At 42.2% G+C, this 22390-nt stretch overlaps 1 protein-coding gene across 1 annotated transcript in view; it reads right to left on the reverse strand.

Annotated features, from left to right (window-relative positions):
* Window positions 1-22390, reverse strand: part of heatr1 (HEAT repeat containing 1) — a 66664-nt gene that overhangs the window by 2174 nt on the left and 42100 nt on the right. Inside the window, 16 exon segments of the mRNA XM_061709175.1 lie at window positions 1061-1232; window positions 1316-1420; window positions 1563-1697; window positions 2840-3004; window positions 4549-5001; window positions 6839-6979; window positions 8327-8450; window positions 9542-9594; window positions 11945-12117; window positions 13490-13619; window positions 13706-13921; window positions 14465-14593; window positions 14732-14853; window positions 16743-16846; window positions 16928-17134; window positions 19169-19272. Coding sequence (XP_061565159.1) covers window positions 1061-1232; window positions 1316-1420; window positions 1563-1697; window positions 2840-3004; window positions 4549-5001; window positions 6839-6979; window positions 8327-8450; window positions 9542-9594; window positions 11945-12117; window positions 13490-13619; window positions 13706-13921; window positions 14465-14593; window positions 14732-14853; window positions 16743-16846; window positions 16928-17134; window positions 19169-19272 — 2533 coding nt within the window.

Below are 22390 nucleotides of genomic sequence, written 5' to 3' on the forward strand. Positions count from 1 at the left end.
AGCACAACGTAACTTTCAGCTTTTGTTGAGTTTGGCGGCTCCTTTGGACCAAAGCGGTAGTGTTTTACCAGAAAGAACACTACATTTCCCATGAGCACCAGCGCGTACTGCCGGAAAACTCCTGTCCCGTCGCATGCATTTGTTTTGAGAGAAGACGGGACGCTTTTCTGTTTCACCAAGTGAACAGACGGAACGCAAAAAAAAAGATGTTAAACTGCTGGAAAGGAACTGGAATTTACCGGGATACCTTAAACAAGGAAGCCAGGGAGCGGTATATGGAGAAAATAATGATTATTAATGGTCTGGATTCATATGAAATCTCTACTGAAGAGCCATGTGTTTCAATAAATTTGTATAATAGTACAACATACAGTACATGTTTTGTATCCCTCTTACTTCTCTTTTCTTTTCTTTTGACTGCTATATTATGTTGAAGAGGCTCCGAGGCGTGAGCAATGTTTTTGTTTTCCTCGTGAGATTATTTTTTTCCTCTGCAGCTACAAATAAGAGTTAATATCTTTTCCTCAACAAACTAGTTTTATCTGAAGATTGGGGTTAATTGCACCGCAGAGAGCTGGCCAGCAACTGCGTTTAGCTGGAGAAGTGGGGAATAAAACCCGTGTTTTGATCGGACCCGGTCTGTGTGAGTGTTTGTGGTTTAAGGCTGTTTATGGTTCTGCGTTAAATCGACGCAGAGCCTACGGCGTTGGGTACGCGGCGACACGCACCGTACGTTGCGCGTCGCCACGTACCCTACGCCGTAGGTCTGCGTCGATTTAACGCAGAACCATAATTCAGGCTCTACTGTGTGGAAGGTGTTTGGTCGTTACAGCCGCGATCCAAGCGAGCCTCTTTCACTCTTTTACTCTGTTATATCAGATACTTCCTGCCTCCGAGCAGGAAACCGTTGAAAAGTTAAACCATTATTGATCTTTTCCCCACGTCTGTTGTGTGGAGCTGCTGCAGCCACAATGCAGCAACGGGTTACCAGCTTCTGTGGAGCTCTCGCTCCACGCCCCGCCCATTTTCGTTTCGACTGCGAATCGGGACCCGGACCCACCTGCGTCGGCGCCGCTCGTCTGCTTCAGGACCTCGGAGAACGGCTGCACCAGGTTCCCGGCGAACAGCACGAACAATCCCTTGAGCCGCTCGGCCACGCGGTCGCAGAGACGGACGAAGGTCAGACGCCGGTCCGGCCGGTCCACCTGCTCCGGTTTACTCCAGTCGAACAGCTGAGGACACACGAGGACAGACGGGTCAGAGGACAGACGAGGACAGACGGCTGATGATGATGATGTCAGAGCGGTGATGTCACCTTGAAGAAGAGCGGTCTGAACGTGACCTCCGACAGCTTCATCACCATGGCGATGAGACACTCGATGACGTCGCCCTCGACCTCCCACGTCCTCGGGAGATCAACCTGGAACAGAGAGAGGTCTGTGGGTCTGGGGGCCAGCTGGACCTGGACCTGAACCAGACCTGGACCTGGACCTGGACCAGGCTGGACCCAACGGTCTGGTACCCGGCAGCGGTCGTCTACGACTAGTTTTCCGGTGTGGTACCTGTCCGTGCTGAGCGCGGTAGTCCAGCGCGCTGAGGAAGAAGGTGGTGAGTTCTGACTGGTGAACGTTCAGCGTCTCCTTCTCCATGTGGTTGATATGATCCTTCAGGAGACTCATCAGCGCCCCCAGCTGGTCCTGCAGGGACACACGTTTCAGTCTCAAAACAGATTCACCAATCAGACGGCAGGAAACAACCCTATTTATGTCTGTTTTTACATTTAGGTTTTTGTTTGAAACTATGTTTTAAAACCAAATCATGTAAGAAACTTTATTTGGGAAATTTGACACAAGATATAATACAAAAAGAGGATGAATATCTTGTTAAAGTTTATGGAGCCAAATCAAGGCCAAAAGTTTTGCTAATTTGAAAATAAAATTTGAACCTGAAAATTCAAGTTTTGATCATGAACTTGTTTTTTTACAGTTTCAATTTTTTTTTTTTTTACAGTTTCAGATCTTTTTATTTCAGTTTCACATTTTTTTTTTCAGTTTCACATCTTTTTTTTTCAGTTTCACATCTTTTTTTTCAGTTTCACATCTTTTTTTTCAGTTTCAGACTTTTGGCCTTTGGCCCTGATCTGGCGAAACTGAAAAAAAAATAATCTGAAACTGAAAAAAAAGAGATATGAAACTGAAAAAAAAATTATCTGAAACTGAAAAAAAGATCTGAAACTGAAATAAAAAAATTGAAACTGTAAAAAAAAAAAAATTGAAACTGTAAAAAAACAAGTTCATGATCAAAACTTGAATTTTCAGGTTCAAATTTTATTTTCAAATTAGCAAAACTTTTGGCCTTGATTTGGCTCCATAAAAAGTTCTGCTATCGGCAAGTAAAAAAGCAATAAGGTTATGGAATAAAGCAGAACCAGCGACCCAGTGAACTATGACCTACTAGTCTAAACCTGTCTAAAATGTGTTGAAAAAGGTTTATATTAGAGGCTTATTATTATTATTATTATTATTATTATTATTATTATTATTACCTTTTCACAGAAGAAATTTTAAGACAGGTCAAGGTTGTCTTAAAAATTTGAGAACTTTTATTTCAAGAATACCATTTATTCTTAAGTTTTTTCTTAAGAAGAAACTTAAGAAGAAAGTTGAGAAAATACTTAAGAACTTTTTTGGAGAGTATTACTTTTTCTCTTTTTTCTTCTTAAGACTGAACTTAAGAAAAAAATGACACTTAAGAAGATTTTTTTTCTTAAGAATGTTTTGTGAATCCGGCCCCAGGTCTTTAGATGTTTTACGGTGGAATGAGAGACGGCTCCGCTCACCTTCCTGCCGGCCACCATGCTGCTGTAGCAGCGGGTCAGGGTGGGCAGCAGCACCCTGGGGGGCAGCTGGGTGGCCAGGGTTTTCCTCAGGGAGGCCAGTCGGACCGGGAGCTGGGAGGACGAGGAGGAGGACGAGTTCTGGACCAGGTGGGTCAGGTGACACACCTGCAGGGACAGGAAGTGGGTGGTAAAAGGGTACGGGCCTTATTTCAAAAAGATATTTATTGGAATCGTTTCACAGATCATATTGATTGGAAAAAAACGTCCTAATAAGTTTTTAATCACAAATAAGGTTAAGGAGGTTTCTTACAAAATCATACATAAATATTATCCTGCTAGCCATTACATGCAGAAATTTAAAAAGGACATTAATACGAACTGTTCCTTCTGTAATTTACATCCAGAAACAGTTAATTTATTCTGGCTTTGCTCTCATTCGAAAAAACTATGGGCAGATATTAGCAAATGTATTATTGACTCTTTCACTATAGATTTTAATTTACTTTGGGAAAATGTTGTTTTTGGTTTCCATTGTTTCCTTAAGAAATAAGGAAAATGTTACTTTTTGATAAATCTGTTTTTATTTCTTGCCAAATTTCATATTCGTAAAGTACATTTTCAAAGAAAACCCCTTGCTTTTATGTTTTCCAGAAAGAAATGGAACTTTACTTAAAACTAATCACTAAATCAACAAATGAAAAGGCTATTAAAACCGTAGACTTGTGTAATATGTATAATCTTCTTGAATAACGAACATCACCCCTGGCACATGTTCTGTATTCTATTTGTATACTGTTCCTGTAAGCTATTCTGTACGGAAGAGTATTAGGGCCAGGCAGGAGAAAAATAAAAATAATATTTTAGAGGAGGAAGATTTTTTTTTCATTATGCAGGTCAAGAAAAAAGTCGAAATGTCGAGAAAAAAGTCGAAATGTCGAGAAAAAAGTTGAAAATGTTGAGAAAAGTCAAAATTTTGTGAATAAAGTCGAAATGTTGAGAAAAAAGTCGAAATGTTGAGAAAAAAGTTGAAATTTCGTGAATAAAGTCGAAATGTTGAGAAAAAAGTCGAAATGTCGAAAAAAAAAGTCGCAATGTTGAGAAAAAAGGCAAAATTTCAACTTTTTTCTCGAAATTGTATTTCAACAATCTCAACGTTTGGACTTTTTTTTTGCATTTCGTCTTTTTTCTGGAAGTGCACAATAAAAAAAAAATCTTCCACTCTCAATTTTTTTTCCTCTTCCGTAATTCTGTGATAATTCAAAAAGTTGAAATGTTGAGAAAAAAGTCAATATTTTGTGAATAAAGTCGAAATGTTGAGAAAAAAGTCTAAATTTTAAGAAAAAAGTCTAAATGTCAGGAATATTGTTGAAGTATAATTTCGAGAAAAAAGTCGAAATGTTGAGAAAAAAGTCGAAATTTCGTGAATAAAGTCGAAATGTTGAGAGAAAAGTCGAAATGTCGAAAAAAAAAGTTGCAATGTTGAGAAAAAAGGCGAAATTTCGACTTTATTCATGAAATTTCGACTTTTTTCTCGAAATTGTATTTCAACAATCTCAACATTTCGTCTTTTTTCTGGAAGTGCACAATAAAAAAAAAATCTTCCACTCTCAATTTTTTTTTTTCTTGCCTGTCCCTAATACTCTTCCGTAATTCTGTGATAATTCTTTCAAATAAAGTAAAAAAAAACAAAAAACAAAAAGGCGTCTCACCTGTAGGGCGACGTCCTGCAGGTAGGGGCTGATGAAGTGCGGCAGCGCCTCGGCGACGCGCTGCAGGGCGGCCACAGCGCTGAGCAGGTAGACGTCTCCGGGCCCCGCCTCCTTCCGGCTACTGAGCGCGTGCAGGACGGCCGGCATCAGCCTGGGCAGGTGCGGGATGGCGAGCGCCTTCAGCGCGCCGACCACCTCGGCGATGCAGAGCAGCGCGCTGCCCAGCACGTGCTTGTCCTCCTCCGTCGCCACGACGACCTCCACGGCGCGCAGCAGCACGGGCCGGAACGCCTCCTGGTGGCCGGCGCCGAAGCTGCGGCAGAGCAGCTTCAGGCTGTAGAGCGCCGTCTGCCGGTTCACGGCCTGCTCCGCCTCCTCCGCCGCGCCCACGTTGGCCGGGCTCTTACCCACGACGGCCAGCAGGTCGCCCGTCAGCTGCAGCAGCGCCGTCACCTAGGAAACGGTCAGTGTGAGGTCACGGGTGGATCAGAGTTACGGGCGTTTCATTTTCACCTGTCGGGCGCTTGACCGCGATGGTAAACGACATCTGGGTTACCTGTCGATCCAGGTTAACCATCAATCTATTACCCATCAATCTGTTACCCATCAATCTGTTACCCATCAATCTATTGCCCATCAATCTGTTACCCATCAATCTATTGCCCATCAATCTGTTACCCATCAATCTGTTACCCATCAATCTATTACCCATCAATCTATTACCCGTCTAACTAGGCTACCTGTCGGTGGTCTCTAACCACATTAACCTCATCTAGGCTACCAATTAGGGCTGGGCGATATATCGAGATTTTAATATATATCGATATATTTTCAAACACGATATGGTACGAGACAATATCGTTTATATCGATTTAAAAAAAATAAATATATATATATATATTTTTTTTTTCCATTTTTTTTTAATGATTTTGTTATAGCTTATTTTGTGACAAATTGACTTGAATGTTTTATTTGAGATTTGCACAAATGTTTTGTTATTTGCACAACTGTCAACCTCAGTGGAAAAGTCTGCCTGTTACTGTCTACATTGTATTAATTGCACAGTGTTTAATTTAATTGTTATGCAGGAAAGCGATATTTGTTTTATTTTATTCAAGAAGCATTTTTATTCTATATATGCAGGCAGTTTATTTTTATTTCATTTGTTTTATACATTTTGATATTGTGCAGACCTCTGTTAATAAAGGAACCTGTGTGACATTTGGCACGAGGCTTTGTATTAAAACTGACTGTTTTTTTAAGGGTTTGCCTCAGAAAAAATGAAGCTAACAGGGATGCTAACAGGGATGCTAACAGAGATGCTAACAGAGATGCTATGCTATAATGCTTTGGGGGAAACCCCAATTATGGCACAGAAAAAATATCGAGATATATATCGAGTATCGCCATTTAGCTAGAAAATATCAAGATATGACTTTTGGGAAGAAAATAGAAACAGGGCGTCGGACAAATGATCAGCTCAAAACGACGCACCGCGTCGCGCTGTGTCGCTCGCATCCAGTTTGGACAGTCCAATAGAAAATAAAGCAATGGAATGGTTTTTGTTTTGCTGACGCTCGCTCGCTTCGCATGCAGTTAGGACACGGTGTGAATTACCATATCGATCTGTTACCCACCGATCTAGGTTACCCGTCTACCCAGTTACCCGTTACCCGACCAGTTTACCTGCTGCTCGTCTCTAGCGTTACATCGTCTGTAAGGACGTTACCTGCTGCTCGTCTCTAACGTTACATCGTCTGTAAGGACGTTACCTGCTGTTCGTCTCTAGCGTTACATCGTCTGTAAGGACGTTACCTGCTGCTCGTCTCTAGCGTTACATCGTCTGTAAGGACGTTACCTGCTGCTCGTCTCTAGCGTTACATCGTCTGTAAGGACGTTACCTGCTGCTCGTCTCTAGCGTTACATCGTCTGTAAGGACGTTACCTGCTGCTCGTCTCCAACAATGTTACATCGTCTGTAAGGACGTTACCTGCTGCTCGTCTCTAACGTTTCATCGTCTGTAAGGGCGTTACCTGCTGCTCGTCTCTAACGTTTCATCGTCTGTAAGGGCGTTACCTGCTGCTCGTCTCTAACGTTACATCGTCTGTAAGGGCGTTACCTGCTGCTCGTCTCTAACGTTACATCGTCTGTAAGGACGTTACCTGCTGCTCGTCTCTAACGTTACATCGTCTGTAAGGACGTTACCTGCTGCTCGTCTCTAACGTTACATCGTCTGTAAGGACGTTACCTGCTGCTCGTCTCTAGCGTAACACCTCTTTAAGGGCGTTACCTGCTGCTCGTCCCACTGCGTGCGGTGGTGCAGCTTGTTGTTCAGCAGCTCCATAGCTTTCCTCCTGACGGAGGGCAGCTGGTTTCCCATCAGCCCCCGGATCACCGTGATGAAGGAGTCTGCAGGTAGCAGGGCGTTCACCTGGACAGAGAGGTTTCAATTGAGACTCGTCCTCCGGTATCACCCTAACTAGGAATGGGTGATATTTTACCGTTCACGATAAACCGTCAAAAAAATTCCCCACGGTAAGAATTTATCATCTCGCGGTAAAAATGATAAATTCCCGTTGATGACGTTTTTGTGTAAAACTGATTTATGGTTCTGTGTTAAATCTACGCACAACGTACGTGAAGGAAGGAAGGAAGGAAGGAAGGAAGGAAGGAAGGAAGGAAGGAAGGAAGGAAGGAAGGAAGGAAGGAAGGAAGGAAGGAAGGAAGGAAGGAAGGAAGGAAGGAAGGAAGGAAGGAAGGAAGGATATGAGCCTGAAAAAAAGAAAAGAAATGAGCCAGAAAGAAAGAAAGAAACAAAAGAAAGAAAAAAAAAGAAAGAAAGAAACGAAAGAAAGAAAGAAACGAAAGAAAGAAAGAAATTAGCCAGAAAGAAAGAAAAAAAAAGAAAGAAAGAAAGAAACGAAAGAAAGAAAGAAACGAAAGAAAGAAAGAAAGAAATTAGCCAGAAAGAAAGAAAAAAAAAAGAAAGAAAGAAACGAAAGAAAGAAAGAAAGAAACAAAAGAAAGAAACAAAAGAAAAAGAAAGAAACAAACGAAAGAAAGAAAGAAAGAAACAAAAGAAAGAAAGAAAGAAACGAAAGAAAGAAACAAAAGAAACAAACAAACAAACAAACAAACGAAAGAAAGAAACAAAAGAAAGAAAGAAAGAAAGAAACAAAAGAAAGAAAGAAAGAAAGAAACAAAAGAAAGAAAGAAAGAAAAGAAAGAAAGAAAGAAACGAAAGAAAGAAACAAAAGAAAGAAAGAAAGAAAATGAGCCTAAAAGAAATAAAGAAAGAAAGAAAAAAAAAGAAAGAAAGAAACAAAAGAAAGAAAGAAAGAAAGAAAAAGAAAGAAAGAAACAAAGAAACAAAAGAAAGAAACAAACAAACAAACAAACGAAAGAAAGAAAGAAATGAGCCAGAAAGAAAGAAAGAAAGAAAGAAACAAAAGAAAGAAAGAAACAAACAAACAAACGAAAGAAAGAAACAAAAGAAAGAAAGAAAGAAACGAAAGAAATAAAGAAACAAAAGAAAGAAACAAAAGAAAGAAAGAAAGAAAATGAGCCTAAAAGAAAGAAAGAAAGAAAGAAAGAAAGAAAGAAAGAAAGAAAGAAAGAAAGAAATGAGCCAGAAAGAAAGAAAGAAAGAAAGAAAGAAAGAAAGAAAGAAAGAAAGAAAGAAAGAAAGAAAGAAAGAAGGATAAATTCCCGTTGATACGTGTTTGTGTAACAAACATGGCTGATCTGAGTTATTCCAGTTTTGCAGTAGTGGACGGACCTTGTCCAGGACGTCGTAGCTCTGCTTCAGCAGGGCTCTCCAGAACTTGGCGGTGGGCTGGTCGGCGTTCTTCTCCACGCAGCGCGCCACGCTGTGGATGTAGCGGAGCACTTCCTCCAGGAGCCTGCAGAACCAAACACGGGGTCAGCATTCTGTACTTTTAGGAGTAGTTTTGAATCACTATACTTTTTACTTTTACTTGAGTAGATTTGTGAAGAAGAAACTGTTACTCTTACTCCGCTACATTAGGCTACGTTGAGCTGTTACTTTTCTTTTATCCCTTTTATCCGCGTACGCGTCAATCTCATGACATCACTGAGTGATTCTTTGGGAAAAATGTTTGTTTTTGCATGTTTTGTCACATTTACACAGACTCAAACACACACAGAGTTTCTATGAGTTCATGTTTGTTCTAGTTCTGCCTGGTTAAAAAAGAAAAGTACAAAGGCTGGACATTTTGTGCTACTTGTGCTTAATTTATTTTTTATTATTATTATTTTATTTATTTTATTATTTATTAAAGTACTTGAATTTACTTTAAGATTATTTTAATTTAAGCTATTTTTTATTAATTTTAATTAATTTGATTATTTTATTGATTTAATTTGCCTGAAGATGATTATTTTGTACTTTTGTCTGTTTGAATGGTTGTGTTAAAAAAATAAATCAGACGTTACTCAACAGTTACTCAGTACTTGAGTAGTTTTTTCACCAAGTACTTTTTTTACTTTTACTCAAGTAATTACAGGACTGTCTCAGAAAATTAGAATATTGTGATAAAGTTCTTTATTTTCTTTAATGCAATTAAAAAAACAAAAATGTCATCCATTCTGGATTAATTACAAATCAACTGAAATATTGCAAGCCTTTTATTATTTTAATATTGCTGATTATGGCTTACAGTTTAAGATTAAGATTCCCAGAATATTCTAATTTTTTGAGATAGGATATTTGAGTTTTCCAGCATGCATGTAAACCATGATCAGCAATATTAAAATAATAAAAGGTTTGCAATATTTCAGTTCATTTGTAATGAATCCAGAACGTATGACTTTTTGTTTTTGTAATTGCATTACAGAAGATCACAATATTCTAATTTTCTGAGACAGTCCTGTATTTGGATGACTACTTTTTACTTCTACTTGAGTCCTATTATTCTGAAGTAACAGTACTTTTACTTGAGTCCTCTACCAGCTCTGCCCCCCCCCCACTCACCTCTGCTGCAGCGGCTGCAGAGACGCCTCCACGTCCTCGCCTCCGTCCGCCACCTGGAACACAAACGCAGCAGCGTCAACATTTTTTCTGAACCTAAATCCGTTTCCGTCTAAAGTTCTGGACCAGACCGGAGACGAAGCTCAGGGAAGACTTGGGGCCAATCCCAATACACCCCCTACTTTCTACCACTAGCCCTAAAAATAGGTAGGGTCCTTGTAATCTTCCCTAGGGATTGGGACACCACTGTGTGGTTTACGTTCGGGTACGTAAGCGACTGCGTAGTAGGGCTGGGCAATTTTGGACAAAAATAAAATCCAGATTTTTTTCTCTGAAAACCCGGTTTGGTAAAACTACAAAAGACAATGGAATAAATTGTTTCAAATATTTTATCTTTATTTTTAAAGAAAAATAGCAATCAAATTTTCCTATTGGGAATGAAGTGCAATTGAAAGATACTGTAAATCCTCCTTGAATTTAGTAAAGTGACAACATTTACAATTTTCTTGACCAAACAAAGCTGCAAAAAAGGAAAATCGATTTTCCTTTTTTTAACATCGTCTTGATTAATAAATCCGATTTAGATTTAAAATCGATTAATCGCACAGCCCTACTGCGTAGTTACGTTTGCACAAACGTCACACCATATCAGGAAGCCCAGAGATAAAAGCTGTTTTAATTTAAGCTGTAGCGCTGTTAATATGCCACTTTATTAAGTTTTCATATTTTTCAGGCGTAAAAGTAACCGTTAAGATCCCCAACCTGGGCTCAGTTTATCCAAATAACGCCTGTTAAGAAATTTGCTCCGATGTTTTCGGGGATGAGAACTCGGGAGCTGATTTATGGTTCCGCGTAACCTACGCCGTAGGCTCTGCGTTGGTGTAACGCGGAACCATAAATCAGTCTTTATTCTGGCGAGATCTGAAAAAACAAGCAAGCGAGTGATTATGTACATTCACTGAGTGAATATTATGAAAGTAAAATATATATTTCTCGCTAGAAATGTAATCAAAACGCATTTTTATGCAGAAACCGCCATGTTTTTTCGTTTGATTCAGTCCGCAAATGACGACGAAAAGCATTCTGGGAAATTTTTCTGGCCCTAGGTCGTGAAGTTTAGCATCTGAAATCCCTCGCTGTGAAGGGCCAGATTCATACACCCTTGTTATGCTCACTACACCTAGATGCAAAGAGGAATTGGGACACCACTACCCTCACGGGAACGCGCAAAATGTAGGGGTAGGGTTAAAAAGTAGGGCCTTTCTGAGGCCACGGCCTCTCCTGGAGTTCCTCAGGGCTCCGTTGTCGGGCCTCATGTCATTTCTCTGCTTTGTTGTTGGTTTCAGCCTGAAAGTCGGATTGTTGAGTAGCTGTTTTTTTCTCTAAAATTCAATTCCAGGTTCTGAACAGATGTCCAACGAGTTTGTCCTGTAACTAAAGTTGCTTTCGTCAATGAAAATTATGACTAAATATCGTCGTCAACGAACCTTTATCACCTGAGGAAAATGCTGGTCATGTGACGATAACGATAATCAAATATATAATGCAATATTGTAGAGGAATAAAAACGAGACTAAAATGTAGATTACAGAATAAAAACTCTGCTATCTCTGTATCTGGAATGAATGTATTCTTGAGTCTATAAGGTAACAATAATATAATAATAAGATAACCTTGTTTAAATTGTAAAATGGGTTTGGCTAAATACAATCTTTGACTAAAACTAGAGCAGGGGTCGGCAACCCGCGGCTCTAGAGCCGCATGCTGCTCTTTAGCGCCGCCCTAGTGGCTCCTTGAGCTTTTTCAAAAATGTTTGACCTTTTTTTTTCTTCCTTTTTTTCCTTTTTCCCTCTTTTTTTCTTCTTTTCCTTTTTTCTCTTTTTTTCCTTCCTTTTTCCTTTCCTTTTTAATCTCGACATTTTGACTTTTTTCTCAACATTTTGACTTTTTTCTCAAAATTTTGACTTTTTTCTCAAAATTTTGACTTTTTTCTCGACATTTTGACATTTCTCTCGAAGTTCATAATGAAAAAAAAAATCTTTCCCCAGTTATAACTAATATAGAAACATGCAGCATGTGTTGTCTTCATTCTAGGGCTGATACAAGACTTTTCATTTTTTGCGGCTTTTTGGTCCAATATGGATCTAAAACATTTTGGGTTGCCGACCCCTGAACTAGACTAAAATGGTCCTGGACAATTCTGACTAAAATCAGACTAAAATGCTCAGACTTTTAGTCGAATGAAAAGGACTAAAAGGAGAATGAACGTGACTAAAACTAATAAAAACTAAAATGATAGATCGACCCAAAGACTAGACTAACACTAAAACTGAACCAGGCTGCCAACAACAACACTAGTTGGAACCCCGTTAGAAGCTTTCAGGCAGGTGAAGCTGCAGGTTTTACCTTCTGGACGAAGCTGCTGGACTTGAGCAGCTGCGACATGAAGGACACGCAGAGGAACTTGAAGTGCCGCAGCTCCTTGCTGCTGTGAGCCTCCACGCTGAAGATCAGCTCGTCCAACTTCTCCACGTCGCCCGGCTTCTTCCGGGCCGCCGGCCGGCCGGCGGGGCGCTTTGCTGCAGAGAAACGGGGGATTTGTGGTGGTGATGAAGCTGACAGACGTGTTTAACCCTTTATGACTATAGACTATAGAACAAGTCTCTGAACATGTTTTTACATGCTATACTGCCATTTTATCTATGCATCAAAACAACCCATATAAGCCCACCTTCAATAATCTGGATGTTACTAATCCATACCAACTAAAGAAATTGCTAAAAAGCGCAAAACTACCCAAAAAATGTAAATCCTTTTTTTAATTTTACACATATTTTTCACACGTCAAGCACTGGAAATCTGCAACAAAAACCACAAACCAAACACAAAACCGACACGGAGCCGACCAAAACACGAGCAGCAATCGACCCAAATCTCGAGATCCGATCACAGTCTGAGCTAAGCTACCGCTACCGCTAACTAACCCCAAAAACTACAGAGCAAGCATGCAGGTGAACAAGCCAGTGTGTATGTCTATGTGTGTGTGCGTGTATGTATGTGATCATGCGTGTGTGCATGTGTGTGTATACGTGCGTGTGTATGTACATGTCTGTGTGGCTGTGTGCGTGTATATGTTAAGTGTGTGTGTGTGGGTATGAGTATATGTATGTGTGTGTGTGTGTGTGTGTGTGTGTATGAGTATATGTGTGTGTGTGTGTGTGTGTGTGTGTGTGTGTAATAAACCAAACAAAGCTCCACCTGAAGTGTATCTATAGTGGGGGAGGGGGGGGGAGCAACCCCGCCACCCGCGAGACCAGAGGCCGACGAGGAAGAACCCGGAACCCAGGCCACCGGCAACCCCACAGAGGGGAGAAGAAGGAGGGAGGCAACCCACCGCCTGCAAGGCCCCCCCCCCCCCCCCCCCGGCGGCGGCCGGGGGGGCCCGCGGGCGGGGCCCCCACTACACGGGAAGTGGCAGTCAGGGATCCCGCGGCGGCGGACCGCGACCCAGGCAATCCCCGGCCACCCGGTCCGGGCCGGACACGCGGCCAGGAGGCCCTCACCCTTCAGGCCAACGACCCCCACCCGGCAGGGGGCCAGCCTGCCCGGAGAGACAGAGCCGCCCCGGCCGCCGACGCGGGCAGGTGCACCCGCCCCCACGAAAGTGGCCCTCCAAGACCAGAGGGGCGCCCCGCCGCAGAGGCAGCGGGGGGGACCGGAGACGGGCCGGGGGAGGCACATATTTTTCTAAATACAGAAATCCCACAGCTAGAAAAAAGTAACACAGAAGCCTAAACTGGACCTTTACTAAACTAAAACTGGACTAAACTAAAACTAATTGTATGTTTTGAAGATCAATCTGCAGACACAGCGCCGGCACTCCGGCGGGTCTTAAAGGGTTAACCGTTGGCTTAACCTCCTGACTCCTCCTCCGCGTTTCTCTCGTCTCACCATCGTCCTTGTCGTCCGGCAGCTGCTGCAGGAACTTCAGGACGTCCACCAGCGAGCCGAGCTGCTCGCCCACGCCGAACTGGCAGCTCAGCGTTACCCAGAATTCAGCGTTCCGCTCCTGGGCTTCGTCCTGCGGGGGAAACAAAGCCGTCAGCAGGGCGTCGACCTCCGAGACCCGGCGGGAGGTGCTCCGAAAAACAAGAAGAGGGGCGTCACCCTGTCGCTGGTGGGGGTGGAGCTCTGCGTGGCGTGCAGCCGCAGCAGCAGCAGCTGCATCACCCACAGGAAGTGGGCGGGGCCCAGCGTGGACACCAGCCGGGTCAGCAGGGCGAGGCGGCGGTGGTCGGGGACGTGAGGCAGCGCGTCCACGAAGACCTGCATGATCCTGGTCGCCACGGCAACCACCTGGGAGGAGGACGGGCTGGGCTGGGCCTGGGGGAGGAGTTAACAACGTTTAACAACCTGTGCTTTTTATTATTTTACCTCTTTTATCATCATTTTATCTCATTAAGGCCCGAGCACTGACAGTGAGAAGGCCCCTATTGTATCTGTATCTGTTTTTCTTGTTTTCTGACGAAAGGAAGGCCTTTTTTCCCCCTAAACGTGCCCCAAAAGTCACCAAATTTTGCACGCAAGCCAGGCCTGGCGAAAGATTTGATATTTCATGGTTTGCATTCATACCTAATGGCTCAACAGCGCCCCCTAGAAAACTTTGTGCCTCAAGCCCCACAATACGGTTTGACGTACATGCACGAAAATCGGTACACACCTGTATCATGTCGCAACTTAAAGAAAAGTCTCTTGGCGCCATGGCCGAAACCCAACAGGAAGTCGGCCATTTTGTAGTGTAATTTTGGCGAAATTTATGCCATTTCTTCGGACGTTAATACGGCCCGAACCGTAACGTGCACCCAGGTGTGTTATACATCATGTGAGGGGGAGGAGTCAGGACAATGAGGGGGAGGAGCCTCTTACCTTGATGAGGGCGGGGATGACCGTCTGCACCGTCCTGTCAATCACCCTGAAGCTGTAGGAGTCGTCCAGGCGAAGGATGTTGGCGCCCATGAAGGTGAAGATGGGCATGATGCTGTGGAGGACCTTCTCCTGGGGGGGGAGAGGGGGAGGAGTCAGACTAAAGCCTCAAAAGGGGGAGGAGTCAGAGAGAGGCCTCAGAAAGGGGGCAGAGTCAGCAAGGGGGAGGAGTCAGAAAGGGGGAGGAGTCAGACCAGGACCGGGACTCACAGGGAAGATGGAGGCCGCCGCCCCCAGCAGCAGCAGGGCCTGGTGATGCGTCTGCGGAACCTCGGACCCCCGGATGCACTGGACCACCAGCTCCACGCTGAACCGCTCCTCATCCAGGACCCCTGAAGAGAACCACACGGGTCTGAGTCCAGGACCAGGACCAGGACCGGGACCAGGAGCCAGGACTAGTAGAACCGGAACCAGGACTAGTAGAAACTGGAACCAGGACTAGTAGAAACTGGAACCAGGACTAGTAGAAACTGGAACCAGGACTAGTAGAAACTGGAACCAGGACTAGTAGAAACTGGAACCAGGACTAGTAGAACTGAAACCAGGACTAGTAGAACTAAAACCAGGACTAGTAGAAACTGAAACCAGGACTAGTAGAAACTGAAACCAGGACTAGTAGAACTGAAACCAGGACTAAAGGCAGACGGAAAATTACTGAGTCTGTCTGTTTGCAATATAATTGTTGATTCTATAATCTGACCTTGACAGAGTGGTTTTGGCCGACCGCTCCAGTCACAATCTCCCTGGTGGAATGTAAACAAGGTGACTCTGCCCCCACTAACCCTCCCCCTCTTCAGGAACATCTGTGGACCTGTTTTCAGAACTGACCAAGCCGTCTGATAACATCAAGGACATTGGCTGAGGAGCAGCTCTGCGGCAAAGTTCACAGACTTACCGCCTACACACACACAATGATAAATACACCTTCCTTTAAAGTCAACGCCTTCCCAGGCCCCCACCTCTTATCAACCCCTGCTGTGTCGGGATCCCCCCCGACCCGTGAACCACCCCCCCCACACACATGTGCAAGTCTTGTGATGTTCATGTTAAATTGTTATGTTGCTTTCTGTGCTGAGGTGGTTTTTTTTGCACTTTCACACTGTGTATTTATACAAAGTGTGAAGATGCCTTTCTTTTTCCCCTCCCCCATCCCCAATGTCATCCTTTCTCTGATCTGATCTCGCTGCCAGTTGACTTGTGTCTCATGTTGTTATTGTTTTGTCTGTTGTCTTGATGGGTTGTACTGGTTTCAATTTCACTGTGCTGGGACACCAGCTCGGCGACAATAAAGGCTATTCTGATTCTGATGATAGTAGAACTGGAACCAGGACTAGAACTGGAACCAGGACTAGTAGAGCTGCACTGCAAAAACTCAAAATCTTACCAGGAATATTTGTCTTATTTCTAGTTAAAATGTCTAATTTTTAGTGAAAAAATCTCATTACACTTAAAACAAGACTCATTGCCAGAAAAATAACTTGTTATTTGACAATTTTCTTCTGTTTCAAGTAAATTTTCACTTGAATTAAGTAGAAAAATCTGCCAGTGGGACAAGATTTATCTTCTCATTACAAGCAAAAAAATCTTGTTCCTCTGGCAGATTTTTCTACTTATTTCAAGTGAAAATCTACTTGAAACAGGTGAAAATGGTTGTTTTTTCCAGTGATGAGTCTTGTTTTAAGTGTAATGAGATTTTTTCACTAAAAATTTGACATTTTAACTAGAAATAAGACTTAAGAGCAGGAATATTTGTCTTATTTCTAGTTAAAATGTCTCATTTTTTGTAAAAAAGTCTCATTAAACTTAAAACAAGAGTCATTACCAGAAAAATAACTTGTTATTTGACAATTTTCTTCTGTTTCAAGTAAATTTTCACTTAAAATAAGTAGAAAAATCTGCCAGAGAAGATTTATCTTCTCATTACAAGCAAAAAAATCTTGTACCACTGGCAGATTTTTCTACTTATTCTAAGTGAAAATCTACTTGAAACAGGTGAAAATTGTCAAATAAGTTATTTTTCTGGTAATGACTCTTGTTTTAAGTGTAATGAGATTTTTTTTGACTAAAAATGAGACATTTTAACTCGAAATAAGACAAATATTCTTGTTAAGATTTTGTGGGAACCAGGACCAGTAGAACTGGAACCAGGACCACAGACCTGAACCTGCAGGTCTGGGTCCAGACCCGGTTGGCGGTCCGACCCGGTTGTCGGTCCACCCACCTGCCTCCCCCTCCAGTCTGGTGCAGATGTTGAGCAGACAGCTGAGCAGCAGCTGCTTGGTGTACTCCATGTTGTGGTGCCGAGCGGCCCGCGGCTCCAGGCTCCTGCAGAACCACACACACACGGGTCAGAGCCGGGTCAGAGCCCAACAGAACCGGGCCATAGACCCAACAGAACCTGGTTACCTGGCCAGCAGCGAGAACAGAACCGGCACCAGCGTCTGGGCTCTCTTCAGCTTCTTCTTGTGCTGCAGCAGCTCCAGAACCAGGGTGACCCTCTGCCACGGGACCGTCCCGCCGTCCCCGTCCGGACCGGTACCAGCGTCTGGACCAGTACCGCCCTCTGGACCGGTACCGCCCTCTGGACCGGTACCGCTGTCCTCCTGAGGCCTCCTGAGCACAGAACCGGGTCAGAACATTCACAGCAAAATCTGAACAAAGTGTCTCCTTTTCTTTCTGCAGCTGTTTCACAACTGTCCTGATCAATGATGGTGGCCCGTTATTGAACTGATCATTATTACGGCTGGGGATCCATTCAGTCACAACCAGAGGTGGGTAGTAACGAGTTACATTTACTCTGTTACATTTATTTGAGTAAGTTTTGGGACATTTTGTACTTTTAGGAGTAGTTTTGAATCACTATACTTTTTACTTTTACTTGAGTAGATTTGTGAAGAAGAAACTGTTCCTCTTACTCCGCTACATTAGGCTACGTTGAGCTGTTACTTTTCTTTTATCCCTTTTATCCACGTACGCGTCAATCTCATGACATCACTGGGTGATTCTTTTTGTCACATTTACACAGACTCAAACACACACAGAGTTTCTATGAGTTCATGTTTGTTCTAGTTCTGCTGGTTAAAAAAGAAAAGTACAAAGGATTGAAATTTTGTGCTACTTGTGCTTAATTTATTTTTTTATTCTGTTATTATTTTATTTATTTTATTATTTATTAAAGTACTTAAATTTACTTTAAGATTATTTTAATTTAAGCTACTTTTTATTCATTTTAATTTATTATTTCATTGATTTAATTTGCCTGAAGATGATTATTTTGTAGTTTTGTCTGTTTGAATGGTTGTGTTAGAAAAATAAATCGGACGTTACTCAACAGTTACTCAGTACTTGAGTAGTTTTTTCACCAAGTACTTTTTTACTTTTACTCAAGTAATTATTTGGATAACTACTTTTTTCTTCTACTTGAGTCATATTATTCTGAAGTAACAGTACTTTTACTTGAGTACAGTTTTTGGCTCCTCTACCCAGCTCTGATCACGACTCAAGAACTGTTTCTATTCAGAATCGATTATCAAGATTTGATTAAACCTGATTTGATTCCGATATTGATTTGGGTTAGTGTTATTAAAACTGTTTTTTGAGCTGTTGCATGAATTATATGACTGTAGTTCTGCAACATATTAATACTAGTATTATATTGAGATTCAACAGCAAGTATTGCAGCTAATGATGCTGTAAGGACCAATCAGCTCCCAGAATGCTGATAGAACTGTTTATCAAACAGATCCAGGGAGGAAACAGAGACGTATGAAATCAGTTTGTTTTTTCCCACATTCCCTTTTAATTTTTTCCATTTTCAGTCCATTTCGGTTTTTAATTTTTGAGAATTTGGTTTTTAGCGATTTTATGCAAATGTAAGCCAGTATATACAAGACTGTCTCAGAAAATTAGAATATTGTGATAAAGTTCTTTATTTTCTGTAATGCAATTAAAAAAACGTTTTTACTTAAGATTAAGATTCCCAGAATATTCAAATTTTTTGAGATAGGATATTTGAGTTTTCTTAAACTGTAAGCCATGATCAGCAATATTAAAATAATAAAATGCTTGCAATATTTCAGTTGATTTGTAATGAATCCAGAATGTATGACATTTTTGCATTACAGAAAATAAAGAACTTTATCACAATATTCTAATTTTCTGAGACAGTCCTGTAAAGTAAGTAAATATAGACAATTTATGCAATTATAACTGAAAACTTGAATGTTTTCATACCTTTAAACATATTTAAAGGCAAAAACATGGCACCAGTTATTCTCGTGTCCAACAAAACATTCCTTTTTGGGCATAAACAAAAAAATACCAAAAGTTGTAATGTAAGGATGAAAAAAAAATACAAATAAAAAAAAAAATAAATAAAATAAATTAAAAAAAAAAAATCGATCTTTAGACATATGAATCGATTTTTAGGAATTAATATGAGAATCGATTTAGAATTGGGAAAATCGATCGTTGTAATGTAATGATGAAAAAAAACAAAAAAAACCATCATTGATGAACTGATCAGCTGTATAAGAGCAGATGTTTCGTCAGTTTCCAGGTGTATTAACACAACACCGAGAGGGAAAGACATCAGCAGTGGTCTCAGAGAACCAGGGGGAGGTTAACTGGTTTCTCCGGATCAAATACCTGCGGCTCATCCTGCTGCGCCGGGTCTGCTGGACCGTCACGCTGACGCTGGGCTTCTGGGGGGGGGCCAGCTCGTTGGCCACCAGCTGGGCGTCCACGGCGATCTGGGGGAGACGGGATCAATCAGACACCGGTACCGCCCACTAGGGGGGGAACAATAAATCCTACCACGAAATACAAAAACGTCACGATACGTGTGGTGGAGGTGACAAACTGTAGCTGATATTGGGTTATTAATGTTAATATATTGTGTTTACTAGTAACATCCTGTTGGTGCAGCGGGATCACGTGACGACCTCGACCCGCGGAACAAAATCTGACTACGCTCAGAAGAAACTAGTACCGTTTTGGTCCCGATCACGGGACTCTTGGGGGTTTTGAGCTCTGAACTTTTACTTCTAAGGTGAGCATGAATCAATCTGTTTTATGATGTAAAGATTGTGTCGTCCCCAAAGGTGTGAGGATGAAATGATAACAGGGTTCACCTTACGGCCTCAGGCTGGAGCAGGTGAAGCTCTGAGCTCTGGAGAAGATAAATAACAGTCATGGTGCATTTGGAGTTTGGGACTTTTCATAGTTTATTTATTTACTTTTATTTATTTAATTTTAGTAGTTACATTTCTGGAAAAGAAAAAAGTCAATATGTCGAGAAAAAAGTCAAAATGTCGAGAAAAAAGTCGGAATGTCGAGAAAAAAGTCGGAATGTCGAGAAAAAAGTCCAAATGTAGAGAAAAAAAGTCCAAATGTAGAGAAAAAAAGTCGGAATGTCAAGAAAAAAAGTCAAAATGTCAAGAAAAAAGTCGGAATGTCGAGAAAAAAGTCGAAATGTCGAGAAAAAAGTCGGAATGTCAAGAAAAAAGTCGGAATGTCAAGAAAAAAGTCGGAATGTCGAGAAAAAAGTGGAAATGTCGAGAAAAAAATCAAAATGTCGAGAAAAAAAGTCAAAATGTCAAGAAAAAAATTGGAATGTCGAGAAAAAAGTCGGAATGTCGAGAAAAAAGTCAAAATATCGAGGAAAAAAGTCAAAATCTCGAGAAAAAAGTCAAAATGTCGAGAAAAAAGTCAAAAGGTCGAGAAAAAAGTCAAAATGTCGAGAAAAAAGTCAAAAGGTCGAGAAAAAAGTCAAAATGTCGAGAAAAAAGTCGAAAATGTTGAGAAAAAAACAGTCATGTTGCATTTTGAGTTTAGGACTTTTCATAGTTTATTTATTTACTTTTATTTATTTATTTATTTAATTTTAGTTGTTCAATTTCTGGAAAAGAAAAAAGTCAAGTCATACATGAGAGAAACTATTCAGTTTGTGGTAAAATATTTGTACTTGTATGAAACTGAAGATCATAATGCAAACCTGACATTTACTTTTAGTTCAGTTTGTGGAAAATGGTTGGCCTGGCTTTCTCTTTAAAACTTAAACAGTTATAAAGCTTTACAAACTGGACCAATAGGGCAAACGCACAGTATTGTTTTGTATTATGTGTCTTTCAAATAAAAGACCATTTTTTTCAGTCATATGTTCCTCATTCAAGGTTGTTAAAAAAATACCGCTATAATATCGTATCGTTATCGTGAGATTAGTTAGACCCTCCAGGAATCCGCGATTCCGCGATCGCGGAATTTTTCGCGGATTTCACGGCAGTCCGTGGATTTACAGACCTTCCGTGGATTTCAATGTCTGGTGCAGAAAAATCACTTTTACTGGGGTTAATATTGCATATGTCCGCGCTGAATATGCGAATTATGCGGGGCTCGCTTGATTCCACCGCATCATCGCTGCACATTTTCGCATAAAGTTTGGAAAAAGGGGGGAGTGTTTTGAGTGACATGTCGGGACGCCCGGTCGCGACGTGCGGGACCCGCCCGGGGACCTCCGCACCCCCCAAACAGCAGCTCTCACCCGCGGGGGTGAGAGGAAAAAGAGAGTCCCCCCGCTTGCGCGGTGGGCGCGGCTGCCGGTGGACTCAGGATCCGCGCTGACCGCGTACCACTGCGCCTGTGAGGGCCGGCGGAGGCGGACGCACGTTCCCATCCACTTGGGGGATAGTGGCGGTGGACGCGTGGGGTGACGGAGCTCTGTCTCGTCCCCCTCGTCGCGCCGGTGCACCCGGCAATCACCCCAGCACTGAGCCGCGGGTGGAGAGGAGAGACGCGACCGGCCCGGGTCTCTCCTCTCCACCCGCGCTCTCCTTTTTTTTCTCTTACGACCTCAGATCAGACGACCCGCTGAATTTAAGAGGGAAGAGCTCAGCGCCGAATCCACAACTTCCTGCATATTTCGCATATTTTGCAACTTACAGCATATTCCGCAACTAGGGATGCAAATTATCGATTATTTCATTAATTGATAGTTGATAACCTTATCGATCGATCAACGATTAGTTGATAAGCGGCGTTTTTCCCCCATCTGAGATACAAACATAATTTTTTTTGCTTATATAAAATACAAAGGACATTTTAATGTATTCCTTAATCAAATATTTATTTGATACAAAAGTAACAAAAAGACATTTTTGTACCACAAGGAATATAATATAAAGTGCACTTCAAGGCTATTAGTAGTAGCAGCAGCCATAATAGTGTCATTTGTGTTAAGCAAATTTTAAGTTCTAGTTACGTTTTAAGTTAGAGTTTTGGCAGTGTTCAAAATAAAATGATGAGACCTGCTGTATTGGAGCACATTTTCTTTTAGTTAAAACTGTAGCGGGGACAGATGTTTAGAGAAACCTATGTATGTACCGGGTAAAGGCTGATTTATGGTTCCGCGTTACAACAACGTAGAGCCAAGAAGGTCATGGGTTTGATTCCCGCCGGGGGACGCTGTGGGCGCTGAAGTGCGTGTTAGTTCCCCCATGACTTCAGTGCCCACACCCTGGGTGGGGTTGGCGAAAGGATCTTTCTGTGTTGAGTTTGCATGTTCTCCCCGTGTTCCCCTGGGTAGCTAATGGGAGCTACCCTCACAAAAACATGCACACAGTCCTGGGCTACACATGCCCCCTCCGGCCAACCGGGGCGCCAGATGGGGTGGGGAGGATCCGGCCAGAATAACGTGATCCTTCCACGCGCTACGTCCGGCCGGAGAAACCCCACCCTGTCTGGTGAAAAGATGCGGCCTGCTCACTCCTCAGGTTAAGGAGGAGACCTGAGCTCAGTGCAGGGCCCTCCCGGGGTTGGTAGAGGATGGCAATGCCCAGGACTGTTAGGTAGGAGCACTGGGTGATAAAATGG

This window comes from Cololabis saira, chromosome 19, assembly GCF_033807715.1.
Source record: "Cololabis saira isolate AMF1-May2022 chromosome 19, fColSai1.1, whole genome shotgun sequence".
Classification (NCBI taxonomy): Eukaryota; Metazoa; Chordata; class Actinopteri; order Beloniformes; family Belonidae; genus Cololabis; species Cololabis saira.